This window comes from Hippoglossus hippoglossus, chromosome 24 (assembly GCF_009819705.1).
Source record: "Hippoglossus hippoglossus isolate fHipHip1 chromosome 24, fHipHip1.pri, whole genome shotgun sequence".
NCBI lineage: Eukaryota > Metazoa > Chordata > Actinopteri > Pleuronectiformes > Pleuronectidae > Hippoglossus > Hippoglossus hippoglossus.
Window position 1 is genome coordinate 18,304,151 of NC_047174.1, and position 24,104 is coordinate 18,328,254.

The 24,104-nt window shown below is 40.8% G+C and overlaps 1 protein-coding gene across 3 annotated transcripts; it reads left to right on the forward strand.

The window, feature by feature from the left end:
* Window positions 1-887: 887 nt before the first annotated feature.
* Window positions 888-24,104, forward strand: LOC117758192 (gamma-aminobutyric acid receptor subunit rho-2-like). 3 transcript variants are annotated; one of them, XM_034579639.1, is made up of 10 exons: window positions 888-1,167; window positions 3,548-3,562; window positions 4,219-4,325; window positions 13,740-13,807; window positions 16,186-16,409; window positions 16,532-16,614; window positions 17,996-18,136; window positions 21,641-21,793; window positions 22,928-23,136; window positions 23,237-24,104. In XM_034579639.1, exons 1-10 carry the CDS (start codon window positions 1,043-1,045, stop codon window positions 23,543-23,545), a joined length of 1,434 nt encoding a protein of 477 aa, XP_034435530.1. In that variant the 5' UTR covers window positions 888-1,042; the 3' UTR covers window positions 23,546-24,104. The 3 variants fall into 3 exon arrangements, with proteins under 3 accessions (XP_034435530.1, XP_034435531.1, XP_034435532.1); XM_034579640.1 differs by having other exon boundaries at window positions 3,551-3,562; XM_034579641.1 differs by lacking the exon at window positions 3,548-3,562.

Consider the following 24,104-nt stretch of genomic DNA (forward strand, 5'->3'; position numbering starts at 1 on the left):
GTCAAGTCCAGTGACTACTTCTGGTTTTAAAAATAAAAATCTCATAATATGGAAGTTGGAAGATATTCATATTTGATAAATGTCAATATAAATAAAACAAAAAGCTTATGTTCAACTAGCATTTCTGTAAAATACATTGCTCCATAATTGCTTAGGAGAAATAATAGATTTGAGTTCTGTGACTATATTTACACACTGAGCTTGAGCATTTTTACTATTGCGACATTACAAATTAGAAGTCGCTCATGTGTAACTTGACATGATTTAACTCTCTGATGCTACATAACAAACTTGTTAACCTTGACGATGAATAAAACAAACATTTCTTAGTAGCAGTAGTCCTGTTTTGGGGGGGGTTTCGCAGATGGGGATCACACCCAGGGCTTCATTCACTGTAGGTTCCCATTATGAAAAGGGCTGAAGCCAGCAGTACTCAGTTTGGTGCAATCTGCAAACTAACCACTAGATGTCACTAAATCCTACACACTGGTTCTTTAAGGTGAAATCTGGTGTATAATTTGTCTTTCTCACTCACCACATACCGGGTAAATGGAGGAGATGGTTCAGTCGATCTTTGCTCAGTAATTTGTTTAGTTGATTGTTTGTTTGTTTACATTATGGTGTGTGTGTGTGTGTGTGTGTGTGTGTGTGTGTGTGTGTGTGTGTGTGTGTGTGTGTGTGTGTGTGTGTGTGGTCCTGATGCTGTGCGTGCCCTCTGGAGCAAACCAATCAGAGAGCTTATCAGACTTCACCACCCAACCTCTCTCTCTCTCTCTCTCTCTCCCTCTCTCTCTCTGGGAAACATGCCGACGCACTTGTTCACACACACACACACACACACACACACACGCACACACACAGACACACACACACAAACACAAACATACACACCCACACACACACACACACACACACACACAGTCCCTGGGCTCTCAGTCTCGTCCTCCTGCCTCTGAGAGGAAGATGGTACCGTGCACAGTGCGTCCTGTACGCGGAGCCAGGCCGTCACACACCGACTCGCTGCGGGAATTTTGAACTCATCATGCCGGGATACGTCCGATTCCTGCTCCTACTTCTGTGCTTGATCCTCATCGGAGAGTGCAGGAGACACAAAAGCCGGAAAAAGCGATCGTGGACATCGCCGGCGGAGATTCACAAGCAGGGCAAGTAAGTGATGGAGATTTTAATGTGACTGAACTCTGACCTTCAGGGATCATCAGACCTCCAGCAGCAGCAGGTGGAGGAGAGTCTAACGCGCGCTCTCCATCTCCTCTGGAAGACACACAACTCCGTGGAACTGACAGCAAACAGATTCAATTCAGCCTGGAAAAAAAAAGTGAGGGAGTCAGAAGCGAGGCAGCTGCTCAGCGGATTTCAGCCCCACTTCATTTCCAAGAACGCACAGATTAGTCAATATGTGCGATCTGCGCATCATCTGTGGTCCGGATGATGGTGGTCCCTGAGGTTGTGGTCACTAACACGACCGCTGACACCATCACCCAGCGACCTCCCTGCTGCTTGGTGGTTTTATTTATCGGGAGCAAACCGTGCGTAAAAAGGCAGCCAGGGCGCAGGGATCGCTCTCCCGCTGTCTCCCGCGACAGCTGCGGATCAAATCCGTCCCTCGGCACAGCAGCCAGCGTGATGTCTGTTCTTTCAGCTTCATACACAGTCTTTCATCAGGAGGCTCTGGGGGGAGCAGCAGCGACTGGAGAGTGGAGGGATATTTCTCTTTAAGCCTTTTGTTTGGCTCCCTATGTTAACCTCAGAGCACCAGACATCCACCCGGCAGCAGTTTCATGTCGTACTGTTATGTAAAGTGCAGGAACTGGTAGAAAAAGATAAACTCGGATTTAATCTTTAAGCAAACTGCACCAGGCACTAAACAGTATTATATTCCAAGTTATAGTCAGTGGAACAGCAGAACTGAAATTTCCATTAATGTTTCCCATTTTTTCCTTCCTGACTTTAGTCTCTTCTGTCCCTAAAATCTTCTGTCAAATTCTTTATTGAGAAGCTGGAACCATGTTTATTCATATATTGAATTATATATTATTGAAATGTGTCAAAAGGTTCATAAAATGTGTTAATAGTTAATATTTTCTGCATATTATATATACTGTATATTGTATATTATTTTATATGGCAGAAAGACTATTGTCTACAATTAAAATCAGTGACCAATAGAAATCAATCAAACATACAAAAGTATTTATTTTTTATTATGAAAAAATGGAAAGATCATTTCTCTGAGCCACTATGCACCATGAGCGGGTGTTTAACTCCCTCCCTCCTCCCGCTCCTTTAAGTGTAGAGCTAAAGCACGTCTGGGGATGTTCCATTATTTCTTTTCCTGCAAATCTCGTGCAGAACCAAATCAACCACACAAATCTCTTACTAATGAGTGTTGAGTGTGTATCTAAAGCCTGATAATGGTACTCCTCTAAGTCAATGGTGTTGTTGCCAAATAACTATTATTAAAAGCACATCACTGTTGCACTTGGTGGCATGTGCTGTCATTACCGTGCAACATACACTCAAGTGCATTTGGACTCAATCCCACATACATCCTCCTGCTGTCTGAAATAGTCACCAGGGAACCAAATGTGGATTAATCCACCGCTAAAAATAGTCCCCAACTGTTGCATTATTTCCTCGTGTTTGTGTTGCACTTGCGAAAAATTATAATGACCCGTGGAAATGACTTAGTCCCTTTTTAATGGAACTATAGTGCATTTGTGAAGTGTTTGTAAAGATGGATTTTATTCAGTGTAGGAAGCGACGGCCTTGGTGCAGAGAACCACAGATGACTGGCAAGTCCATCTCTGTATCCACGGGAAATATGCCCACATTACAACGCTGCTCCTTGAGATTTACATCCATTACAAAGAATCATGTAGTGCCACTGTAGAGGTCTACTCTTTATGTAGAGAGGAGGGAAGTAAAACACAGTGCACATCATCCACATCATGGAGCACTGCATTATTCTGCTCTGCTCGGGTGAATGGCGTCAAATCGCTGCTTTCCTCGAGAGTCGACGTGTGTCAAGGAGACCAGGGTGTGACAGGCCGACGCTCAGCGCACGATGCCAGTGCGTGTTTGCCTACAGGGCGTTTAGACTGCAACACGTCCTCCCAATTTTAAATGACAAAACACATAGTGTGTCCAGCCTTTCTGAAAGGGCACATGGAAGCTTTTTCTGCTTTTTCTGCCTGTATCAGCAGAAGGGGACACTGTCTCTCAGCGATTTCCAAAACTGTTTTAAAAAATCCCTGTTGATAAATTAATCTGTTTAACGTTGTGGAAATTAAACAGATCATGGCGCGGGTTCAACAGCACACTGTAGTTGTCATGGTTACAATAAGTTGGTTTTTGCATCCAAATGTATTGCAAATTTTCCATAAATATGCAAAAAAGTGATTTTTATGCTTGTGTCCATCCACAAGCGTTATATGTGAATATTAGGATTTCTTTCATGAAAGTAAGGAGTAGGTGGCGCTAATGGTTTCATCTGACGCCATTTTCCCTCTCTCCTTCCTCTCCCCTGGAGCTTGAGTGACATGTAAGTCATGTGATTTCAATACGCCATCATTTAATCGCCGAATCAGTTTCCGTTGCACTTCATTCACTTTTACGTTTTATCGATAAAGTTTTCCACATCTCCCAAGCATAAAATCTTTTTTGCGTTAGTATAAGATTTGGTTGAATTTTCTGTTTCCATTTAGGTTTTTTTTCAAATGCAAAACTGTGAATGCTCATTAAAAAGAAATTTGAACAATAATGGTCATTTAGATGGACGAAGAGAAGCCTCCCATGTTTGGTTGACGCTGTCATTCCTCTTTGGAGGACACACTTGGGCATTGACATTGATGTTTGTAACGCATGTGTGAATTAAGCATGTGTGTTCTCACAGTGTTGCAGTGAATGTGTTTGTAATATAACCACACTCATTTTCTCTGATCCGTGTGTTTTAGTTGTTGAAGCTTAACTATACTTATATGGTTTGATGTATGTATTAGATGTAGTCAGAGGTTTAGAATCTTCCATTATCACTGTTAATCTCTGCTGATGGAGAGAAGAAGAAAATGTTTTAGTCCTTTAATGCAATCTGCTAACAGTAATACAAAAAGAAAAAAGGGAACACTGCTTTTCCTTTGAGGTCAAACTCTGATGTGGCTTTAAAAACGTCTCTCTGTCCGTCTGTCTGTCTGTCATCAGCCCTCTGACGAAGAAGATTTCGGATGGAACCAAATCCCGAAAGGTGAAGACCAGCCACCTTCTGCGCATAGACGACCATGATTTCACTATGAGGCCCGCCTTCGCAGGTAAGACCCCCGAGCTGATGTTGGTGACAATCAGAGAACATTTGTCCTTTGTGCTTGTGTCTTTAAATGATCTAGTGCAGTGTCTGTTCTACTCCTCCTCAAACACTTCTACAATTTACTGTCACTTTTTATTGTTTGTGTGCTGGATGTTGTGAACAGAGCTTTTTATGAACAGTCTATGGTGCAGAGTGAAGTTAGAAAACTTTGTGTTCATCCTACCTGGTTTATCTGCAGTGAAGATTTTTTTAGTGAATGTTTTTCATAAAATGAAACTGTATCTTGTTAATTACTGTTCACATGTGTGGTTTATATACAAGTTTGATAATTTACTGTACTGGTGTTAATTTTTCAGACATTGTTGGCTTTTTCAGAGGTCTGTTAAGCAATTGACATGGTCTTCAGACGCAAGTTCACAACTATTTTAAATTAAAAGCGCTGTAATTTCGCTCAATATAAAGCATCACAGCAATAAAACAAATATTGCGCTTTTACTTTGAAGACAACTTGCTTCAGAGGAAGGAATTGTTCGACACCCATGAATGTTTGTGTCTCAGTCCGATATAATGACACAAAAATAATAAAATTATCAAAATGATCGGGCGCGACAGTTTTTACTGGCCGCACTGCTATAGTTTATGCGATGATGTAGAAGAAGACATTCTTCCCCCCCCCCACTACTGCCACAAAGCGCTGGTTGTGGCCTCAGTCACATTTTTACTCATATTAAACGTATCACATCTTCAAATCGCTCCACACTCAGTACTGCACGTCCTTAGGCAACTCACAATAGACATGCCAAGTGTGAGGCCGACTAGATGGATGGCTCGTGAGATATGCGTTCCACATACATACAGCCAGACGTGGAATAATAGGAATTTCTTATTTTTGATATTCTGATATCTCACACCGACTGGATTAGAAGTTTTAGCTCGGCAGTCTGTTGACTCTGACTCTGTGTCTCCGCTGTTGATGTGCACCCCCTGTTGAACCCGAGTGTGACTGGAGCGGCTTTATTTTCCCCACCTGTCTACTTTTCCACTCCACTGCCAAATCTTTATGGAGACAGAAATAGGAGCAATGTAAAGCATGCAGCCCCCAAGCTAAAGAAAAAATGAAACAAACAGTGAAATTCTCAGCAGGTTCTACTAGAAGATAAAAATCCCCTGCTGCTGTAGAATTATGGCTGCAGACGAGTTTATTCCTCTGCCAGATGTTTTTAAAGCCATTATTCGTCAACTGTGATTGCGTGCATTTTCCTGCGCTGACACCGATCAGCCGCATTGGCAGCAGCAGAAGTCAACTTCAGGGCACTCGCCGCGTCCTTGCTTTCCGCCCTGAATGTCAGGACAATGGCTCTGCCTCTGGGATTTCAGGAGGCAATTAGAAATAAGAAGCTTATTTGTTGAACTTAAGAGTTGCATTTTCTGGTGTTTGGCATAAACAGGCCCGGCGCGTGTATACAGGAGGAGGTGGTGGGCTAAACGAATCGTCCCACAGGGAGTCTCATGCTCCTCTGGGGCCACAGTTGCAGCCACATATGGGAGTGGGACCCCACTGGGGATCACTTTTTATGTGTTGAGCCTCGTCAGCAGAAGCGGCAGCAGCAGATTCTAGACGAAGAAGCAGGAAGGGAAGAAGAAGAAGAAGAAGAAGAAGAAGAAGAAGAAGAAGAAGAAGAAGAACGTGGTCATCTCAATCAAACTTCGCCAAAAGCTGACTTGTGTAAGGAGGAAGAAGTGTGTGCGCACAGCGGCTGCCATGGATCCTTGGGGCTTCTTAAGGAGCCGCTGCAGTGTTACTAATGAAAGCCTCTTACACAGCCACTTCCTGTTTTCTGGCTGGGAACAATATGGAGAATGAGGCTCTTCGGGGGAGACATTGTTATTGTCCAAAAGCACACAAGTCACCGCTTTGTGGTGAAACCTGATCCCAAAGAACAAAGAGGATGAATAGGGGGATGTTAATCGTCTGGTTACGATTCAGTCGCTTCCACAATGCGCTTCACTGAGCAGCAGCGGGTGCGCGGTTTGTTTTATCAATAGTTTGCAGGTTGCCACTGGGAGGTCCCCCCCACTGTGACACATTCAGGGAGAGGAAAGGCATATTTGTCATCCCACCTAGTTCTGATTTTCCTTGGTACATCTATTTATGGAGCTGCACCTCCCTGTCTGCCTCGTGTTTGGAAAAAAAGAATAATACATTTGATGGGGTGGATGGGCCTGTCATGCATTAGTCACATTTGCATTAAAGAAGCAGCATGTTTTCTCCCTTATCCCAGCGTGTGCGTTCTGAAGCACACTCCATCGAAACGCATCCCCTGACTGGGATATCTCCAGCCTGAGCAGTGTGGGGCCTAATGGACGAGCCAGCTGCATAATCTAGTCAGGGCCAACCAGCTGTGGATTTACAGCTGCTAATCCATGTAGAGAGGAGCAGTCCGGTATCACGAGGCGGAATGGATAGGGGGGGGTTTCTACTTCTATTCTCAAACACATGTGTAGGATTTACATGAGGACGGTTTGATCAGTGGAAGTGTAAATGGTTTTGTGTATATATAGAGCTTTTCTAGTCTTGATGACCACTCAAAGTGCTTTACATTACAGTTTGCCATTCACACACATTCATATAGTGCATCTATTAGCAGCACTTTTTTTTTTTTCTATGAGGGGCAATCCGGGGCTCAGCATCTTGCCCAAGGACACTTTGGCATGCAGATGAAGAAGACTGGGATCGAACTGCCGCCCTTCTGGTTCGAGGACGACCGCTCAACCCCTCAGCCACAGCCACAGGGATTGAGAGAATTAACGTCTTAGCTGTAACTGTAGATATGTTACTTTAAAAGCGTCTGTGGAGTCATTCACAATGATTTATATTATTATATTAAACACAAGGTCCAGGATCACCTGTGTTGAATGTGAAGAGGATGATCGGACAATTAATGCATCCGACATCCCTTAAAACCAAATTCTGCAACTTTTGAAAAGAACAAATAAGAAGTAGTATGAAACATACAAGAAAGTACCTTTCATCGATTCAGTATGCTTCGAGGTTTTGCTGCTTTAGCCTTAAATGCTCTAGTATAAGACCAGTGCGTTTTGTTTTTGATAGATTAACTTTATAGTCCACTACAGTGGAAATTTGCCTTTGACTTCCCTCAAATACAGCAAAAGTGTACATACATGGCATAGCACATAATAAAAATATACAAAATATATAATACAAAATACAGGTAGCAGCAAGTTATAAATATAGATATATTATATAAATAAAAGAATAAGTAAATAAATAAACCCAGGGAGCAATTCTTACCGAGCAGCAAATGTTGCTGATGCAGTTAATATAACGGTACGGTGAATAAAACACTGCTTGTATCATTGTATATTTGTTTAATATGCTGCTTATCTATCTGATGTATAACACTAACATAACTGAGTCAGTTAACTGAATTTATGGCTGGTCTCTATTTGTGCTGGTGTTTGTTTTAGCCTGTCACAATTCAATATTTTAATGCTTTTATTTTCAAAGTAAAACAAGATGTGAACGTAGAAAATAACTCACTCCCTCTGCGGCCACTAGAGGGCCCCCCTTATCCCTTAAAATTCCCCACATTCAAATTATATTATACTACATTAAACAAAAACAATTTTTTTGTTTAGTATAGTATAGTATTAACTAGCCAGACTGTTATAATAGGCTATAACATAATTACAACATAATCAATTCCCAATACCTCTATCAGAGTAATACAACTGATAAAATGGATAATGTTAGAATTGTCAAATGTATTGGTGGCACCGAGGGGGGGGGGGGGGATCCCCAAATCCCATTCTGCTTAGGCTTGAGCCGGCCCTGCTGCACAAACACAATACAAAAGCCGGCCTATAGCTGTTTAGCCTCATGCGTCCAGATTTTATGCTAAGCTTAGCTGTGCTTAACATACAGACATAAGATGGATATCCATGACTGATCAGGTGGACTGATAGATCAAAACCTATTTTATTTATCGAAGTCTGCTCTTTGTTTATTTCTCTGAATTAAAACCCTAACAAAAGACAGAGGTTTGTGACATTGTAGATTAGCATGAAACATGGATCCAGAGATTCAAATCCTAAAAGCTATTATTTGAAAATGTGGCTTTAAAAAAGGTGATTTGATGATTCTGGCAGACGAACACATCACTGAGGTGTCTGAAATCACTGGGAATTTGTGATCATGTAAGAACTCATCATCTCAGCATCATATGTAACATAGATCTCATAGTTTTTAGACGTTTCAATGGAGAACATTTACATACTATACCTTTAGTTGTCTTTAAAAAACCTTTGTTTTCCTGAGATAACAGAATAAATAACTTGTTATCACGAGATAAGTCTATATAAAGCCAAATCATTACAGGAACTGTTGCATTCAGTGTAGCAATGTCAGATGAGCAAGAGCTTGATCATCACATCATATTTTTCTTCCAGTTACCCAAACACCTACATTCAGTTAGTTTTTTACTCAAAATCGAATTTAGGATCAAGCATTTATAAAGCACAAAACGAATGCAGGAATAGGCTTATTTCTATATACATGAGTGTTCAAGTCATCCATCAGTCAAAATATTAGATCATGATCTCAAATTAATTATCCCGTTATGCTGGGAAAACAAAGGCTCATTATCTCGAGATCACGAGTTAATTATCTCATGATCACGAGATAACAACTGAAATTAACTCGTTATCACGGGAAAACAGAGGAAATGTATGATTCCACGTCCGTTTAGGGCAGGGGTGTCCAAACTTTTTTTCCCGAGGGCCACATACAGAAAAATATACTAAGGACTGGGCCACTCACTAGACGTGAGGTATACTGCCTCACCTCTCATGCACTAATATTGGCAAAATCAATCAAATGCAGGTAAATTACATTTGATAATTGAACATGTTTGAAGAAAAAAAAGCCTCCATCAAAGCTCTCCATTAGTAGATTTAAATTTTATTTTTTACAAAAAGGTTGGCAGGTCATTCTCTCAGTGACAGCCTCAGATTGGTTCTTAGGGTGCTGATCCCCCTTCATTGTCCTGTATGAAGGGAGAGACAAGAAGAGAAATAGGGGATGTGGATATTTCAAGCTTATTACACGAATAAATGATTGGGCTTGTTAACACATCAACTAACGTTTGTTAAAAGATTGTCATCAACTTTAATTGACTGAATTTATTAAGTATTTGGGCTTATTAACAAATGAAAACTGTGTGTATATTTTTAACTCACCTGTAATGGGAAGAATGTTGCGCTCAGTGGGAGCAGTGATGCTGCGCTTTGGTCTGAAGGATAGCTGGCAGGTCAGGAGTAAGTTTGGTGGTTGAGATGCGAAGGACGTCACGGAGATGGCTGTCGGTCGTTCTGGTTCTCAGTCTGCTTTTGTTCAGCGATAACAGAGAGAATGTCTGCTCACAGATGTATGTTGAGCCGAACAGACTCATCATTCGTTTAGCGTGGCGTCTCATCAGAGGAAACTTGGCCTTTTCCAAGCTCCGGTAGAAGTCAGGTAGGGAGAGAAGCTGATGCTGATTCTTCACACTGAATTTCGATCAGTTCTAATTGCAGACTCTCCTCCACTTCTTCTGCATCCATTGAAAACGTGTGAACAGTGATTTCCTTCTCAATGACAGAAAAATCTTGGAAGCGCTGACTGAATTCTGTCATGAGAGATGTGATCACAGACACATAATCTCCCATTTTTGCAGAGAGCTTGGCGTTTGGAAATGCGCATTTGATTTCGGTCAGCGTGGGGAAGTGCGCTACATTGAAGTTGCGCAGTTGTGACTCGAAGAGACGGAGCTTCGCACGGATATACTTCATAACTGGCTATTGTTGCATTTTCTTGAGCTTTGTTAGCACGGAAAAACTGTTGCTGCGTTAGCAGGCTAGCTGCCATTTGCTTTACCTTCTCTTTCCGCTCGGCGCCAGTGTAGGACGTGAAGGTCTGATGTTTCGTTTCATAATGCCGTCGTACATTGTACTCTTTCATCACGGCAACACTCTCATTGCAAATCAAACAAACACACTTCCCCTTGGTTTCTATGAAAAAATATTCATTTTTCCACCGAGTCTGACATTTTCTGCACTCGCTTGCAATCTTACGTCTCTTCGGTTCCGGCATTTCTGGTGACCCTGAGCAAATTTTTTCTTCGATTGATTGCTTTGTGGAGACGCTGCCTTGTTCAAGACAATAGCGCCACCTAGTGTTTAAACTAAGAAGTGCAATACAGTGGGCCATAGTCCATTATATTTTTAGACTTTGATACGGGCCAATTAAAAATGGATGGCGGGCCGCAGTTGGCCCGCGGGCCGTAGTTTGGACACCCCTGGTTTAGGGCTTCTGTACCACATAGCTGCTAAAATGTTGGCTTTTGTTTCCTTTTTTCTGTATTTTCTCCCTCATGCCTTGACAATAATTCCATCTTAAAGTGTAAGGCATGGTATTAACTGAGGCTGCTGAGGTTCAGTGGAGCTCTGGGGAACTGTCAATATGCCTGTGCTGCAGGCTGCATCAGCCCATTAAGTGGGCAGTTATGCTTTTGAACTTTGACTTACAGTGTTTGCCTCTCTGTGGTGTTGGCACTCACAGTGTTGTGGTGTTCGTGTGTGTGGGACTGTAATGTCTGGCTGACACATTCTGCCTTCACGCCCTATTTGAACGCAGCCCACACAGAAGCATACTGCAGGATGCGAGGGGCAACTAGAATTATGAAGTGGAGCGTCTCTGTGACGCATCCATGGGTCTCATCTGATAATCAGTGACGTAGAATAATTCGCTGATGCTCGAAAGCTCGAAATAGCAAAAGGAAATCTTCTGGCAAAACCAGGCGCAGGACATTTCGTCAGTGCCCGACTGTCGCGTCTGAACACATTAACCTCGCTTTTTCAGCCTCAGTCTGCAGCCAACGTTTTGAACACTAAAGCACAGAAAGTAGGCTTCCATGCCCTATAATTTAGGACACTGTGATATCCCTCCTTCGGCACAGACCTTTCCCCCTCTGCTGTGTCCTTACAGTGAGGTTCAGCTCTGGCTGCAGCTTCCTGTGCCCCAGCTGCAGAGAGGGCACAGACATTTCCACTCCATGAACACCACTGGTCCAGACTTTCTTTTTCTGAGCAGGTGTCTGGTGTTACGTCTGCTGCTTCGCTTTCAGCAGGTGCTCTGGCTTTTACCGAGTCTGGCACGTGATGTGTGGCATATGGTGTGAGAGGGATTGGGGAGGACTCTCTGCTGACAGCTGGGACTGGGCACGAATTAATATCCCCTCTTCCAGGTAGCAGCTTTGCTGTGCCACTAGTTATGTAAGGCTGGCACCATTACTGCTGCGCAGATTAAAAAATACTACCACAGCCAATGCGACTTTCAATACACAAATGACAGAAGGATGTGCAAGGTAAATTTTTTCCATTGATGATAAAGCTACTAGGATCCTCTTCCATATCCCCATAAATCCCAAGATGACTTTAAATATAGACTATACACATGTACATATATGTAAATATGTAAATATACGCATATCATCGCACATGCAAATACTGAGTTCAGTTTATTTCAAGTAATCATATGAAATGACTGGAGTTACTCGTCATGGTGTAGCTTGTTATGGCTGTTATTTTGGGACTGTGTAAAAGAGGATGGGCCTGTGGCAGGAATTCAGATCACAGCAGTGACTGCAAATCAGTTCTTTGCAAACTGAAGTATTTATTTATTTATTTATTCTTTTTATAACAACTGTATCAAATGGCTGTAAAGTGGGTTTCAGGATAATCTTAAGCTGTTTTACTGCAACTTTATTTGCTTTTTGGTAAACTCGTAACGGTGTATTTAGTTGCAGAAGGAAAAAGCTCTGAAAAAAAACCCCTGTACACTACGAGCTCAGCACCAAAGAGCAGACCGACACAGCTGGTGAGAGTATTAGAGCATTGAGCAGCCAAAGAGCCAGATCTTTCTCTCAGGAGGTGGTGCAAACCAAAACAGAGCTGAAAGAGACTTTCATCACATTCATCAGCAACAACACTCATCCCTCCATAAAATCAGTTTGTGCATGTTTTGAAAAAAATATTCTCCTTTCACCAATTTCACCATAATAATGTTCATTCACTCCGAAAAAGCCAATTTGCCCCCTATCTGACAGCTGGAGTTCATCTCATTTTCATGTGATGGCCCAGATGTGCCCTCACTGGTTCTCCATTCCCTCTCCTTCTTTCTCTTCTTAAAGCAAAAAGAAACCCATTCGGGCTATTATTATTCAAGTCAGTATCATTCATCCCCTGTGTTACACATGTCATTGCGATCTAATACTCAGAAAAGAGACATCCTATAAATTTGACAATCATTTCAGTCGAAGAAAGATCATTCTGTATCCAAAACCAAAATACGTAATTCTCTGTGGAACATGAATGTGCTCATTAACATCAGTAAAACTTTGTCTGTTTGTCTTGTGTACAACTCAAAATAACCACTACACAAACAGGCATTTTCTGGTATTTCACATCATAGCACAGGTCAGGAAAGGTCATCAAGCAATAATAAAGATATATCCTCAAGGGACAGTGGTTAGCTAACGACCTAGACCAGACACAGTTACCCGGAGGTAGTCGGCTATTTCATAACACCAGCTGAGTATTTCTAGGACTTTTCCACTCCCAACGTTCAATTCCAATGCAGTGTGTGCACTTCATTTAGCTGTTAGTGTGGGTGGGTGGTGTGTAGCATGTAATGTTTTAATGCCGGACACTCAACAAACTACTGTTGTTGATGTTGCTTTTTGCCACTTTGACATGGGATCATAGGGTCAGTAATAATTTGTGCCTGGAAAATAATGTTGTAGTTGCACATCACCTTTTGTGTGAATAAAAACATTTTCTAGCTGTAGAAATGTTTATTTATGTAATTCATATTTTTTCAGGGATATTTTCTATAAGTTTTCACAAAGTCTGAGAGATAGACAAACACACTTCCCATCGAGTTACAGCTACAAACCTCCAGCTACAAGTAGAAACCACGACCCTATTTTTACTGTTGAGCTGACAGGCCAATCAGCATGATTCCCGTTGATTAACCAATTGGAATACGGTCCACTGACCATCAGTGCTATTATATGTAACTCATTAACCAACCAGTGTCTCAGAGGAGTTTCACCTCAGGCTTTTTCAGGGAACATTTTGCCCCGATTGAACACTGTGGATTTGTTTGATTGGATGGTCTTAACACTATATGTGAGACATTCTGGTACAATAGTTTACTCTTCTTTATATTGTGCTTCCAGCTTTGCTGTACGGACTGAAATCCTCACCTGTTCATATGTTCAAACGACACACACCAGATATCAAACCAGAGAAAAGTGTGAATGCAACTCTAATCTGTTTAACTGCTGTAAATCTGCAGGTCCTGCTGTCCCGGTCGGCGTGGATGTTCAGGTGGAGAGTTTGGACAGCATATCCGAGGTCGACATGGTAAGCAGCTTGAACGTGTTGAATGCCACATGGTACACATGGTAAGGTTATAGGTAAAAATGGATTACAAGAAGCTGGAATCATTCTGCAAAGCATAACTTCAATGATACTGAAAGATACTGAAAACAACAGAAATTAAAATAGATTCACTCTGGGGGGGAAATTACGGAATTACATGGATTATTCCGTCTCTCTAATTTAGAATTCAATCAGGTTTTAAAGCAAAGACCAACAGAAACTGAAAATGAGGAGATTATGGCAGAAGTAAAAGCATAATGCCATTATTAAAGCTACTCCTCCAGTGGATTATGTTACTGGTGGAAGACTTAACGCTAGTAAGTCTGTGTTATATTCAGTTTGCAGTCGTGTACATTGCTGACTTCAACAAATGGCATCGCTTCTACAACGTTTGAGCACCAGAGCGAACAAAACTCCGAAATCGAACTTTTTAAATTGGACACACCAGAGGCCAAACAGAGTTTAATTAATGAAAAGTCATAAAAAGCAAAGGCCTATATCAGCTCTGCCATTGGCATTTGAGGGCTGATTTTAGTTATAGTCATTAAAATGCTTTCAGTTGGATAATCAGAGTTAGATTTGGAAAGCTCAATGGCAGGAACTGTTTAATTTGGCTCAAAGTCAGAATAAATTAATGTTGAGTAATGTAATTAAATCAACCCTCTGTTCAGGAACCATAAATTAGATCCAAAATTGTCATCCTGATGTCGTGTAAGCTCCTGTTTGCAAGGACGACCACGGATTACATTTCAATTGGATCCCAGGGTTGTGTCTTTATTTGATTTGGAACAAAAATGATTCCTGAGGACGGCTGCTCTTAATGACATTATGTCATTTCACCAAGCTCCAGGAAGCTTAACAAGTACAGCAGCAAACTATGTTTTTCACAAAAAGGTGATTTTAAAGGATACAATTAGTGTTATTCTACGTTTTTCTCTAAGTCAACTAATTCTATGGAGACAGTGAAAGCAACATGGCAGTCTACCTCTGTACTCTCTGAAAAAACATTTCCTACCCTGTCTGTGACTCACTGCACTGAGCCCTATGGCTGTTGGCTGGAAATAAAAATGGTCAGGAAGATTAATAGATAGTAAAAACAAATTTCCTAAAGCAGCTGAGTGTTATAGTTTTTAACTGCTCAACACTCAAAGAATAGGGACTATTGCATTTGTGTAAGGGCTCAGTCTTCAAAATTCATGGTTACATTTCTAAAATTTCACATTCCTGTGATACGATAATGGTTGGCCAAATATTTAGTTTGTCAGGCTATCTTCCTGTGTTTGATTTTAGGGATGTGAGTCAGTTTAACTAACTAAAATTGTATTAAAGCAATCAACTGTAGCCATGTACACCTAAAGAATTACAACTCTGAGAACTCTGTTTGAAAGGAGCTTGGACAAAGTGAATAAAAGGGGCCCTAAAATGAAACCCTGAGGTAATCCACAAGTGATTGGGGCAGTATGGAACGAGAAGCTCCATATCTTGTCAGAGAAATACTCCTCTGTTAAGTAAGAGGCCAACCACTTGACCACTTGTAAGCATTATGGATTATAAGATGATTGAACAACACAATATTTGAGAAATAATTAGATAATATTGGTAAATGCCTAAATGTAGCTAAAGGAGAGAAGAGTCATCAAGTCAAGACCCAGAAAGGTTACGTTTAAATGTCATTATTATTATTATTATTATTATTATTATTATTATTATTATTATTATTATTATTATTATCATTATCATAAATGATTAACTGTATCATAATGGAAACAAGAATAAAGATTATTTGTACGTTTATTCACCTATACAGAAACCTATTCAAGTAGACAGCAAAGGTTTTCTAGCATTAGCCACCATTAGCCACCATTAGCATCTGGTCATACTACACCAACTTCTTTATTTAGTAAATGTCGAATACATTACAGTTATTACTCATCTGAGGGATTCAGACTGAACTCATTTTACGCAACATCAAAGGTACTTTGATGGGGAGTGCCAAGAGTACAATGTGTTGCTGCAGCCATTATTATAAACTGATCTGGTCTTATGTAATGCCATGAGGAGAATGGGATAGAGGATGATCTCCCGTGACAGGGGCTGGTGCAGGCGCTCCGGCCTGCATAGCAACAGGGGGGACAGAGGCGTGAAGAAGAGAGTAATCTAAGACCAATGGAGGCTGTGGACTGTGCTTAGCCGACATATGTTCAGCACTTCAGTTGACCGTGACTGTTTAGTCATAAACAATCCATATAATCCAGCACCCACAGGCCGCAGCGGTGTAATCCCAGAGGAATGCAATAAAACAGATTCTGCGAGTAGAGAGACCTTGTAGTGAGACTTAATCCAGAGACTGTCCCCCACAGGACTTCACCATGACCCTGTATCTGAGGCACTACTGGAAGGACGAGAGGCTGGCCTTCCCCAGCTCCACCAACAAGAGCATGACCTTCGACGGGCGACTGGTGAAGAAAATCTGGGTACCTGACGTGTTTTTCGTCCACTCCAAGAGGTCTTTCATCCACGACACCACCACCGACAACATCATGCTGCGGGTCTTCCCAGATGGTCACGTCCTGTACAGCCTGAGGTGAGGACAGGAAACATCTGCCCCTCGCAGGGTTCTCCTCACACAAACTAAATGAGACGTGGCAGCCCCATGTGTGGCATGTGTAGAGCTGGTGAGATTTACATTCTGCAACAATTCCCCAGGGTCACGGTTACTGCTGCATGCAACATGGATTTCAGTCGCTTCCCTTTGGACTCGCAGACATGCACGCTGGAGCTGGAGAGCTGTAAGTATTAATATATGCACACTGTTATATTTGGCTCCTAATTACTGAGGGCCCATAGCATTTTAGCAGCATGTTGCCTGACACCGTACACAAACATATAATTGGGATGTATCAGGAAGAAGTTGATGCATCACAGCAGCAGAGAATGATAAATAGTGTATTTTCACACCAGTACTGCATTTACAAATGATACTGTTGGTTACCAGAAATTCTAAAATAGTTGCTTAATTGACCATGACAGTAGAGAGAAGCAGGCCTTTAGTTCAAACATCATTATATTAGAATCAGGTTTTAGGGCCTAATGAAGAACAAATTCAGAGATTTCAAGAATATAGTCATAATCTAACCCCAAAAAAGTTGTAATATTACAAGAATAAAGTGGTAATGTAATGAGAAAAATAGCATATCATCAAGGGACATTGATTAGCTAACTCCCAGCTAATTCTGGATCCAAAATCCAGAAAACTAAGAAACTTTATAGCACACAGATTGCAATCACCCACTACCAAAGATTTTCTCCTCCACAAAAGAGACAATTTCCTTCAAGTCTGTGCAAATCTCTCCAGAATAGAGTATTTTTTTTTGCGCAATTGTCCAATAAAGTTCTGATACTTAGTGATGTATTATATCATTTTGTACATATATATTTTTTTATATCAATAATATGTAGCTGATGAGCCAATAGATTAAGTATTTTGTTATGTGTGAAACCTGTAAAATGCTGTGAAATGACACAAAGCCTAAAATTATGACTTTATTCTCATAATAATATGACTTTATTCTTGTAATATTACGACTTTACTCTCAAATCTTTTTTTCTCTTTCGTTCCAAAATGCCTGTTTAAAAGACATTTCAGAATATGTTATTGCTTGTTGGTCTTAATTTGTTCACAAGTTTATCGATGTTTACCTTTCAATTCAGGATACAGTGCACTTTTTATACAGCACCAACCCCATTAGCACAGCATAATACAGTAATCAGGTCATACTCACCCCTATATGTTAGGTCCTCACATAGAAACAGATATTTTTTTTATTCAATAATTATTTCCAGTTGCTTCAAATGTTCCTGCTCTTCAGTTTCTGTCTAGAGATTTAGACAGTGAATTGACATCTACTGCACCTGGAAGCCATAATTTAATTGTGCAGACATTTATTATTACATGAGGCTTTCACTTTTGAAACATCTGCAGGATGGTAACACTGTATACATCATGAGAAGCTGATTTGTTATGCTTTTACTTCAGAATCAGCCATCGCTTCATCTTCTCATGCCATTTTCAATTCTTGCAGAGATCCAACTGCTGCTGCTGGTACTGACATTGGTTTAACTCTACACTATGTGCTCTGTGCTTTATGCTCTGTGCTTTCTGTCCATCAGATGCTTACACGGACGAGGACCTGATGCTGTACTGGAAAAGCGGTGACGAGTCTCTGAGCACCGACGACAGGATTTCCCTGTCGCAGTTCCTCATCCAGAAGTTTCACACTACCTCTAGACTGGCTTTCTACAGCAGCACAGGTAGATAAACAAAACCAAAGGATGAGTGGAGTTTTACATGGATACTTTCAAAAGGACAGATTATCCATTTGTCCGGCAAGTCCCTAGATTTACTATGTGGCATGGAGTAAATGAATTCATTGATTAATATAAACTCAAATTGAAAGGACCTTAACATTACCCCTGCATTTATACCTTATCTTATCCTGTTTTGTCTAAGGGTCTTGTGTCGAAATCTACTAAATAATAATAAAAAGTTGCTGGTAGAACGAGACCACACAATACATATACATAATACATAAGTAAGGCATTTTGATGGGTTTATATCTTCCATTCTACACATGGCAGTGCAGAAATAGCTTTATTATTTAAAAAAGTCTCCTATGACCTAGATTTTGTTAAAGATGGCAACAGAAAAGAGGCAAAAGCAGTAATAGAAAATAAAGATAGAAAATGTTCTAGCTGAGGTGAAGCTGGGGGCGTGGGAGTTTTTCAGCTAGGCAGAAGCAGTAAATGTAGCAGAAGTCCGACTGGCTGTAATGGAATGGTCAGGCCATACCATAATACATTACTGTGATGTCAAGACAACACACAAAATATGGACATTGCTGTGCCTGAAAGGGGGTTGAGCAAATTCTCAATCTAGCTGCCCAGTGGGGGTTACTGATACCCACCATCTAGAAAATTAAGCTAAAATATCCTGGATACAAACGTTGCCACCTCGTGCATTTGTGACGTAGTGATCAGACGCATACTAGCAAGGTGCCGCCTTTACGCTATCAGGGACAAAATGAAGGCTACTGAGAGGTCAGCAGAGGGCATTTACTTGCTAAAGCCAGATACTGGATCTGGCCAATTAAAAGCCAGTACTGGTAAATAAGGAGCTGTGCTTACCTGCAACTTCTGTAAGCATGTTGTCAATATGTGAGTGAATCAATGACATTGATCAGGTCAAAATTGTTAATTTATCAGTAGTGAGACCAGCTACATTAGAGCTTTTACTGTGAAAATAACAAGTCACATTTTCCCCGTACCTCAATTTTTGAGCTAACTGAGGTAAGTTAGTTGCGAGCCCAGGGGTGCTAGGGATTATTCTAGCATTGCTAATTACCAGCAGAGTCAGTTAGGTCCATGTAAGTTTATCATTTCAATTTTCTGTATCAAAATTGAATTCAATTTTCTAAACTTCAATTTTCATACAGAAAATCGAACTGATAAGTGTATCACTTATCACTTACAATATACTGGAGCTGTTACTGCTGCTTTGATCAGCGGCCAAGTCGACAGTGTCATCAGCAGTCTGCTGGAGTTTAAATGCTGCACCTGAAAGCATCATTGATTCCCTTTGATTTCCTAGTTTTACACTTGAGTGAGCTGATGTGTTGAGTTCAGACACTGCTGACCCTGCACTGAAGTCAGTCTTGCTTGACTTGGTTGTTTAAGAAAGTAGCGGGTTGCTCACAGGCCAGTTGTTTTGAAAGTGGAGTTTATTTGTATTTCATTTTACTGTAATTTATTTGTATTTCTTTACTCTATTTTGAGAAACTATTTTTCAAAGTATTTCTTACAACATGTTTTGGGGAAATATTATTTGCACTTCACTTCTATCTTTAATATATTAAATCAAGCCAATGGCAGAAAAGGGAAGAAGAGGAACAACACAACACAAGTGTTCTGCAGTCAGTCATTGGTCTCATTATCCTTTTAATTGAGCCACGATTGAATCAAATCTTCAGCCACATACTGTGTATAGAGTTGCAACGAGAAGAAAACATAATCACATCCCTAATAATTATACAACATATTATAACCCAAAATTATTTCTTTTCTCAGAGTTGTTATTATAATTGTAGCTAATAAATCAATCAATTATTATTATTATTATTATTAGTAGTATTATTATTATTATTAGTAGTAGTAGTAGTAGTAGTAGTAGTAGTAGTATATTAATGCTAGAGATCCTGTTCTATTTGAACTCCACATTGACTTCAAAAGGGTCAAACATAAACTAAATTCTGAATCAAGTGGTCTTCAGTATTGTGCACAGACCTGAGAATTGAGTTATGTCTTTGTTTTTCTCTGTGGAACTTCGATTAACAGGTTCAACAGGTTGAACGCAACCCAGGTAGACATTTCTGAAAATATATCGTAGAATTATTCTCTTACAAAGTCAGCAAATATCCTCAACTTATCTATGATTTTGGTGTATCTGTATTAGTGAATCCAAAATGCTTCCACACATCAGCTGCAGGTATTCTACATTTTCTCCGAGCTTTTTCATGAAAGACGTTTTGAGATGTCACAGCAGCTAAAAGCACAGTTAGCAAGATTCTATTCAGCCACTTCAGTTCCAGGATGCTGGCATTGTGTGGGACACTTGAATAGCACAGAGACATTGTTATAAAACAGCGAATGTGCTTTTCTAACTATTGCAAGTCACATTGTCAGCTGTGAACACGAGCTATAGCATAGTTTATGATGGTTAATGTGGCGGAGAATACAGTTGCACTTACACACGAAGAAATGTAACTAGAACAGATTATTAAAGATTCAACATCTGTTTTTTCAATTTGAAATATTGTGTTATTTATTATATAAATATATTATACAATACATGGCACCAGGGAATGAAGTTAAATTACTTTTTAAGTAAATAATTCAATTTGAAGTCAGTCGCAACTTTTCTCACCAAAAACAATGAGCTAATTACTCACTGATGAACAAAGACCAAGGTTACCAAAGATATAAAAATAACTCTACGTGAGGTAGAGGCTGTTCACTTAGGTTAAATAAAACCTTCTTTTTTTTCCAATGTGATTAACAGTGTATAGAAAGGTAAACTCTTCCTCTGGAGAATATTTGAACATTGGGAGCTGGAACACTGCTGTGAAAAACACACCACTGGGCTATTTTAACATACTGCATGCATTTCCTCCACATTGTTATTCTACCATTTTCTACCTTGTAGTGCTTTCCTGTCATAGATATTTCGATCCTGCACAATGACCTCTTTTCTGCTCAGCTGCTGTTTTGTTTGTTTGGTTTTGTTTTATAAGCCCTGAAGATCTGTAGCATCCCTGTGCAGATGAGGGCTTTTTGTTTTGTTTTTCAATACAAAGAACACTGACGTGACAACATGGAGATGGGACAATAAATACAGGACAGGTCAATAAGAGTCTGAGCCGGAAACAATAAAGAAAATATTTGTTGTTGGATGCGATATAGTTTGTGTGTGTGTGTGTGTGTGTGTGTGTGTGTGTGTGTGTGTGTGTGTGTGTGTGTGTGTGTGTGTGTGTGTGTGTGTGTGTGTGTTTGTGTGTGTGTGTGTCCTACATTGTAAGGTAGATCGGAGAGAGTGATTTAAAGAAAAACCTATCTGCAAGTTCAGGGCATACAGATTAGTTGGTAATTTGACCTTGTTCTTTGTTTATATTGTCACTCTCGCACATCATTCCTCTTCTTTACCACTGACAAATGAAGCTATTTGTAAACTTTTATTATGTCTTCCTTCTTCCTTGTCTCCAGGCTGGTACAACCGTCTGTACATCAACTTCACCCTGCGGCGTCACATCTTCTTTTTCCTGCTGCAGACCTACTTCCCCGCCACTCTGATGGTCATGCTGTCCTGGGTGTCCTTCTGGATCGACCGCAGGGCCGTCCCTGCCAGAGTCTCATTAGGTCAGAGGATATGCAACACAACCACTGTCTTGCATGTGTCCAAAGCACATGACAGTGATGCAAAGTTTTCCCTTAAATTCCGTTTTCAATTCGTTGTATGGGGTGAAACTTCATGATTGACAGCTGAGACTGATTGGTTGAGCATGTCTATCGACAGTACTTTGCTACCATGGCTCTACCCCCGATTGCTACCGCGAAGATGCTGGCAGGGTATTTTAACTTCCTTTCTGGGTAGTGGGAGGAAGTGAAGACACGTCATTTACCTTTATATATACAGTCTATGGTCCTAACCCACAAAAGTGGTGGCAGTGTCAGATGCATTGATGAAAAGGGCTGTACTTAATTCCTTAATTGGCTGTGTTCTGGGTGTAACATGCAATCTTCCATTTCCTTTAAAACCCAGGTATACTTGGACCTAGCGAGATTACTGCTGCAGGGGAAACTGTTCTGCTTGTGCACAAAGTTAAAGCGCAGGCGAAGATCTGTGTGTGTGTAGCAGAGTGTAACCACATATTACTATCTTGATAATATGCCCTGTGATAGTCTGCTTACCTGAGAGGATAAGTGGTATAGCTAAAAGACGGATGAATGGGTGGATAACGTGCCCTTTAAATACCAGTGAAAGACTTCGCATTTGCTTCAGACAAGGTTTTTGTTGGTCAATTTTACAGTTGCTTTTGGCTGCATCGTGATAGAAATGAGCCAGCAGTGCATGACACATGCCCATGGGCACTCAGATGGACACAAGTGCATTTGCTATTTAAACAACATGGCTGCTGGACAGGAAAAACAACAGCTGCATTAGTCTGAAACTAGCAAAGGAACTTGCGTTGTGCTTGGTGCCACTTTGTGCCAGTTGTAAAACGAGGCCCTTTGACTTTTTGTTCATTTCATCTTAACACATACAGAGAGTTAAACAACGATTTGTGGTATTATCGGGAATTACAGGCTCAGTGTTGCCAATTTAGCAAAATTGCTAGATTTAGTGACTTTAAAACCCAAGATAGACTTTAATATCAACACTGACACATTTAATAACTTTTTTAAATAAATGTTGAATCTTCCTCATATTTCACCCAAACACCTTTTATCTGCCATGATAACATAAGGTTGTGCTTTTTGTCTGGGCTTCAGGTATAACCACGGTGCTCACCATGTCCACCATCATCACTGGAGTCAACGCTTCCATGCCCAGGGTCTCCTACATCAAAGCTGTGGACATTTACCTCTGGGTCAGCTTTGTCTTTGTCTTCCTGTCTGTCCTTGAATATGCTGCCGTCAACTACCTGACGACAGTGAGGGACGGAAAAGACCGGAAGCTCAGGGAAAAAGTCAGGGAACAGGTACAAATACCTTTTCAGAAATGGCACATGCTTCCAAATAATGCTTATAACTTTTCAGCCTTTTATTCAGTCTTGATCCCTTTCATTTTTACCGTCCCAGAACCTCCCTTGCACCTGTGGCATGTCCCATACCAGGACCATGATGCTGGACGGTACCTACAGCGAGGCAGACACTAACAGCTTGGCAGGGTACACCAGAGCCTCCATGACGGCTGAGGACGCGTCTGAAAAACAAGAACGAATGGTGGTGCATCTCTCTCTGGACAACGAGTCCACGGGGACCAAGAAAAAGGGCATCCGCGGCTTCCGGATAATCCAGAACACCCACGCTATTGACACCTACTCTCGCATGATTTTCCCTGGTGCCTACATCCTTTTTAACCTGATCTACTGGTGTGTGTACTGCTGAGTGTGTGTGTTTCAGCCCTAGCTGAAGCAGTAAAAGAAAAAAAAAACTGCTTAACCATTTCATTGACATTGGAAAAGAGATAGTTGTTCCCATACTGCATGATCAGGTGGAGCGGCGAGTGGAGCGGACAGATGGCTGAAAAATACCACTGGCTTCTGGGTGTACATTTTTCACTAACTCTCGCCCATGTCACCACTGGACTGGACCACTAATGCAGTTTCTCCTCCTTTATATAATTATATCCTAAGCTCATAGGTACTCCAATCACATTCCAACAACCTGGTGGGGCTAGTTGCACAAGTTATGCTGTTCGACTAGTCTACTGCCAGTTGTAAAAAAAATATAAACTGAATAATTTAAGACTGACATGGTAGCCACTGAACCCCAGGGTCACCACCATTGACTTGTATTAATTTGGTATTTGGCAACACAATCAAGGTTTGACAGATCTTTTACTCTCATTTTTCTCTGTTTTGGTCTCCACCATCTCCCAAGGAAAATAGTTGGCTCTTTGGGGAAAACAAGGTTGATGAGAGTAGAGAATAAAGGCCAGAAAACC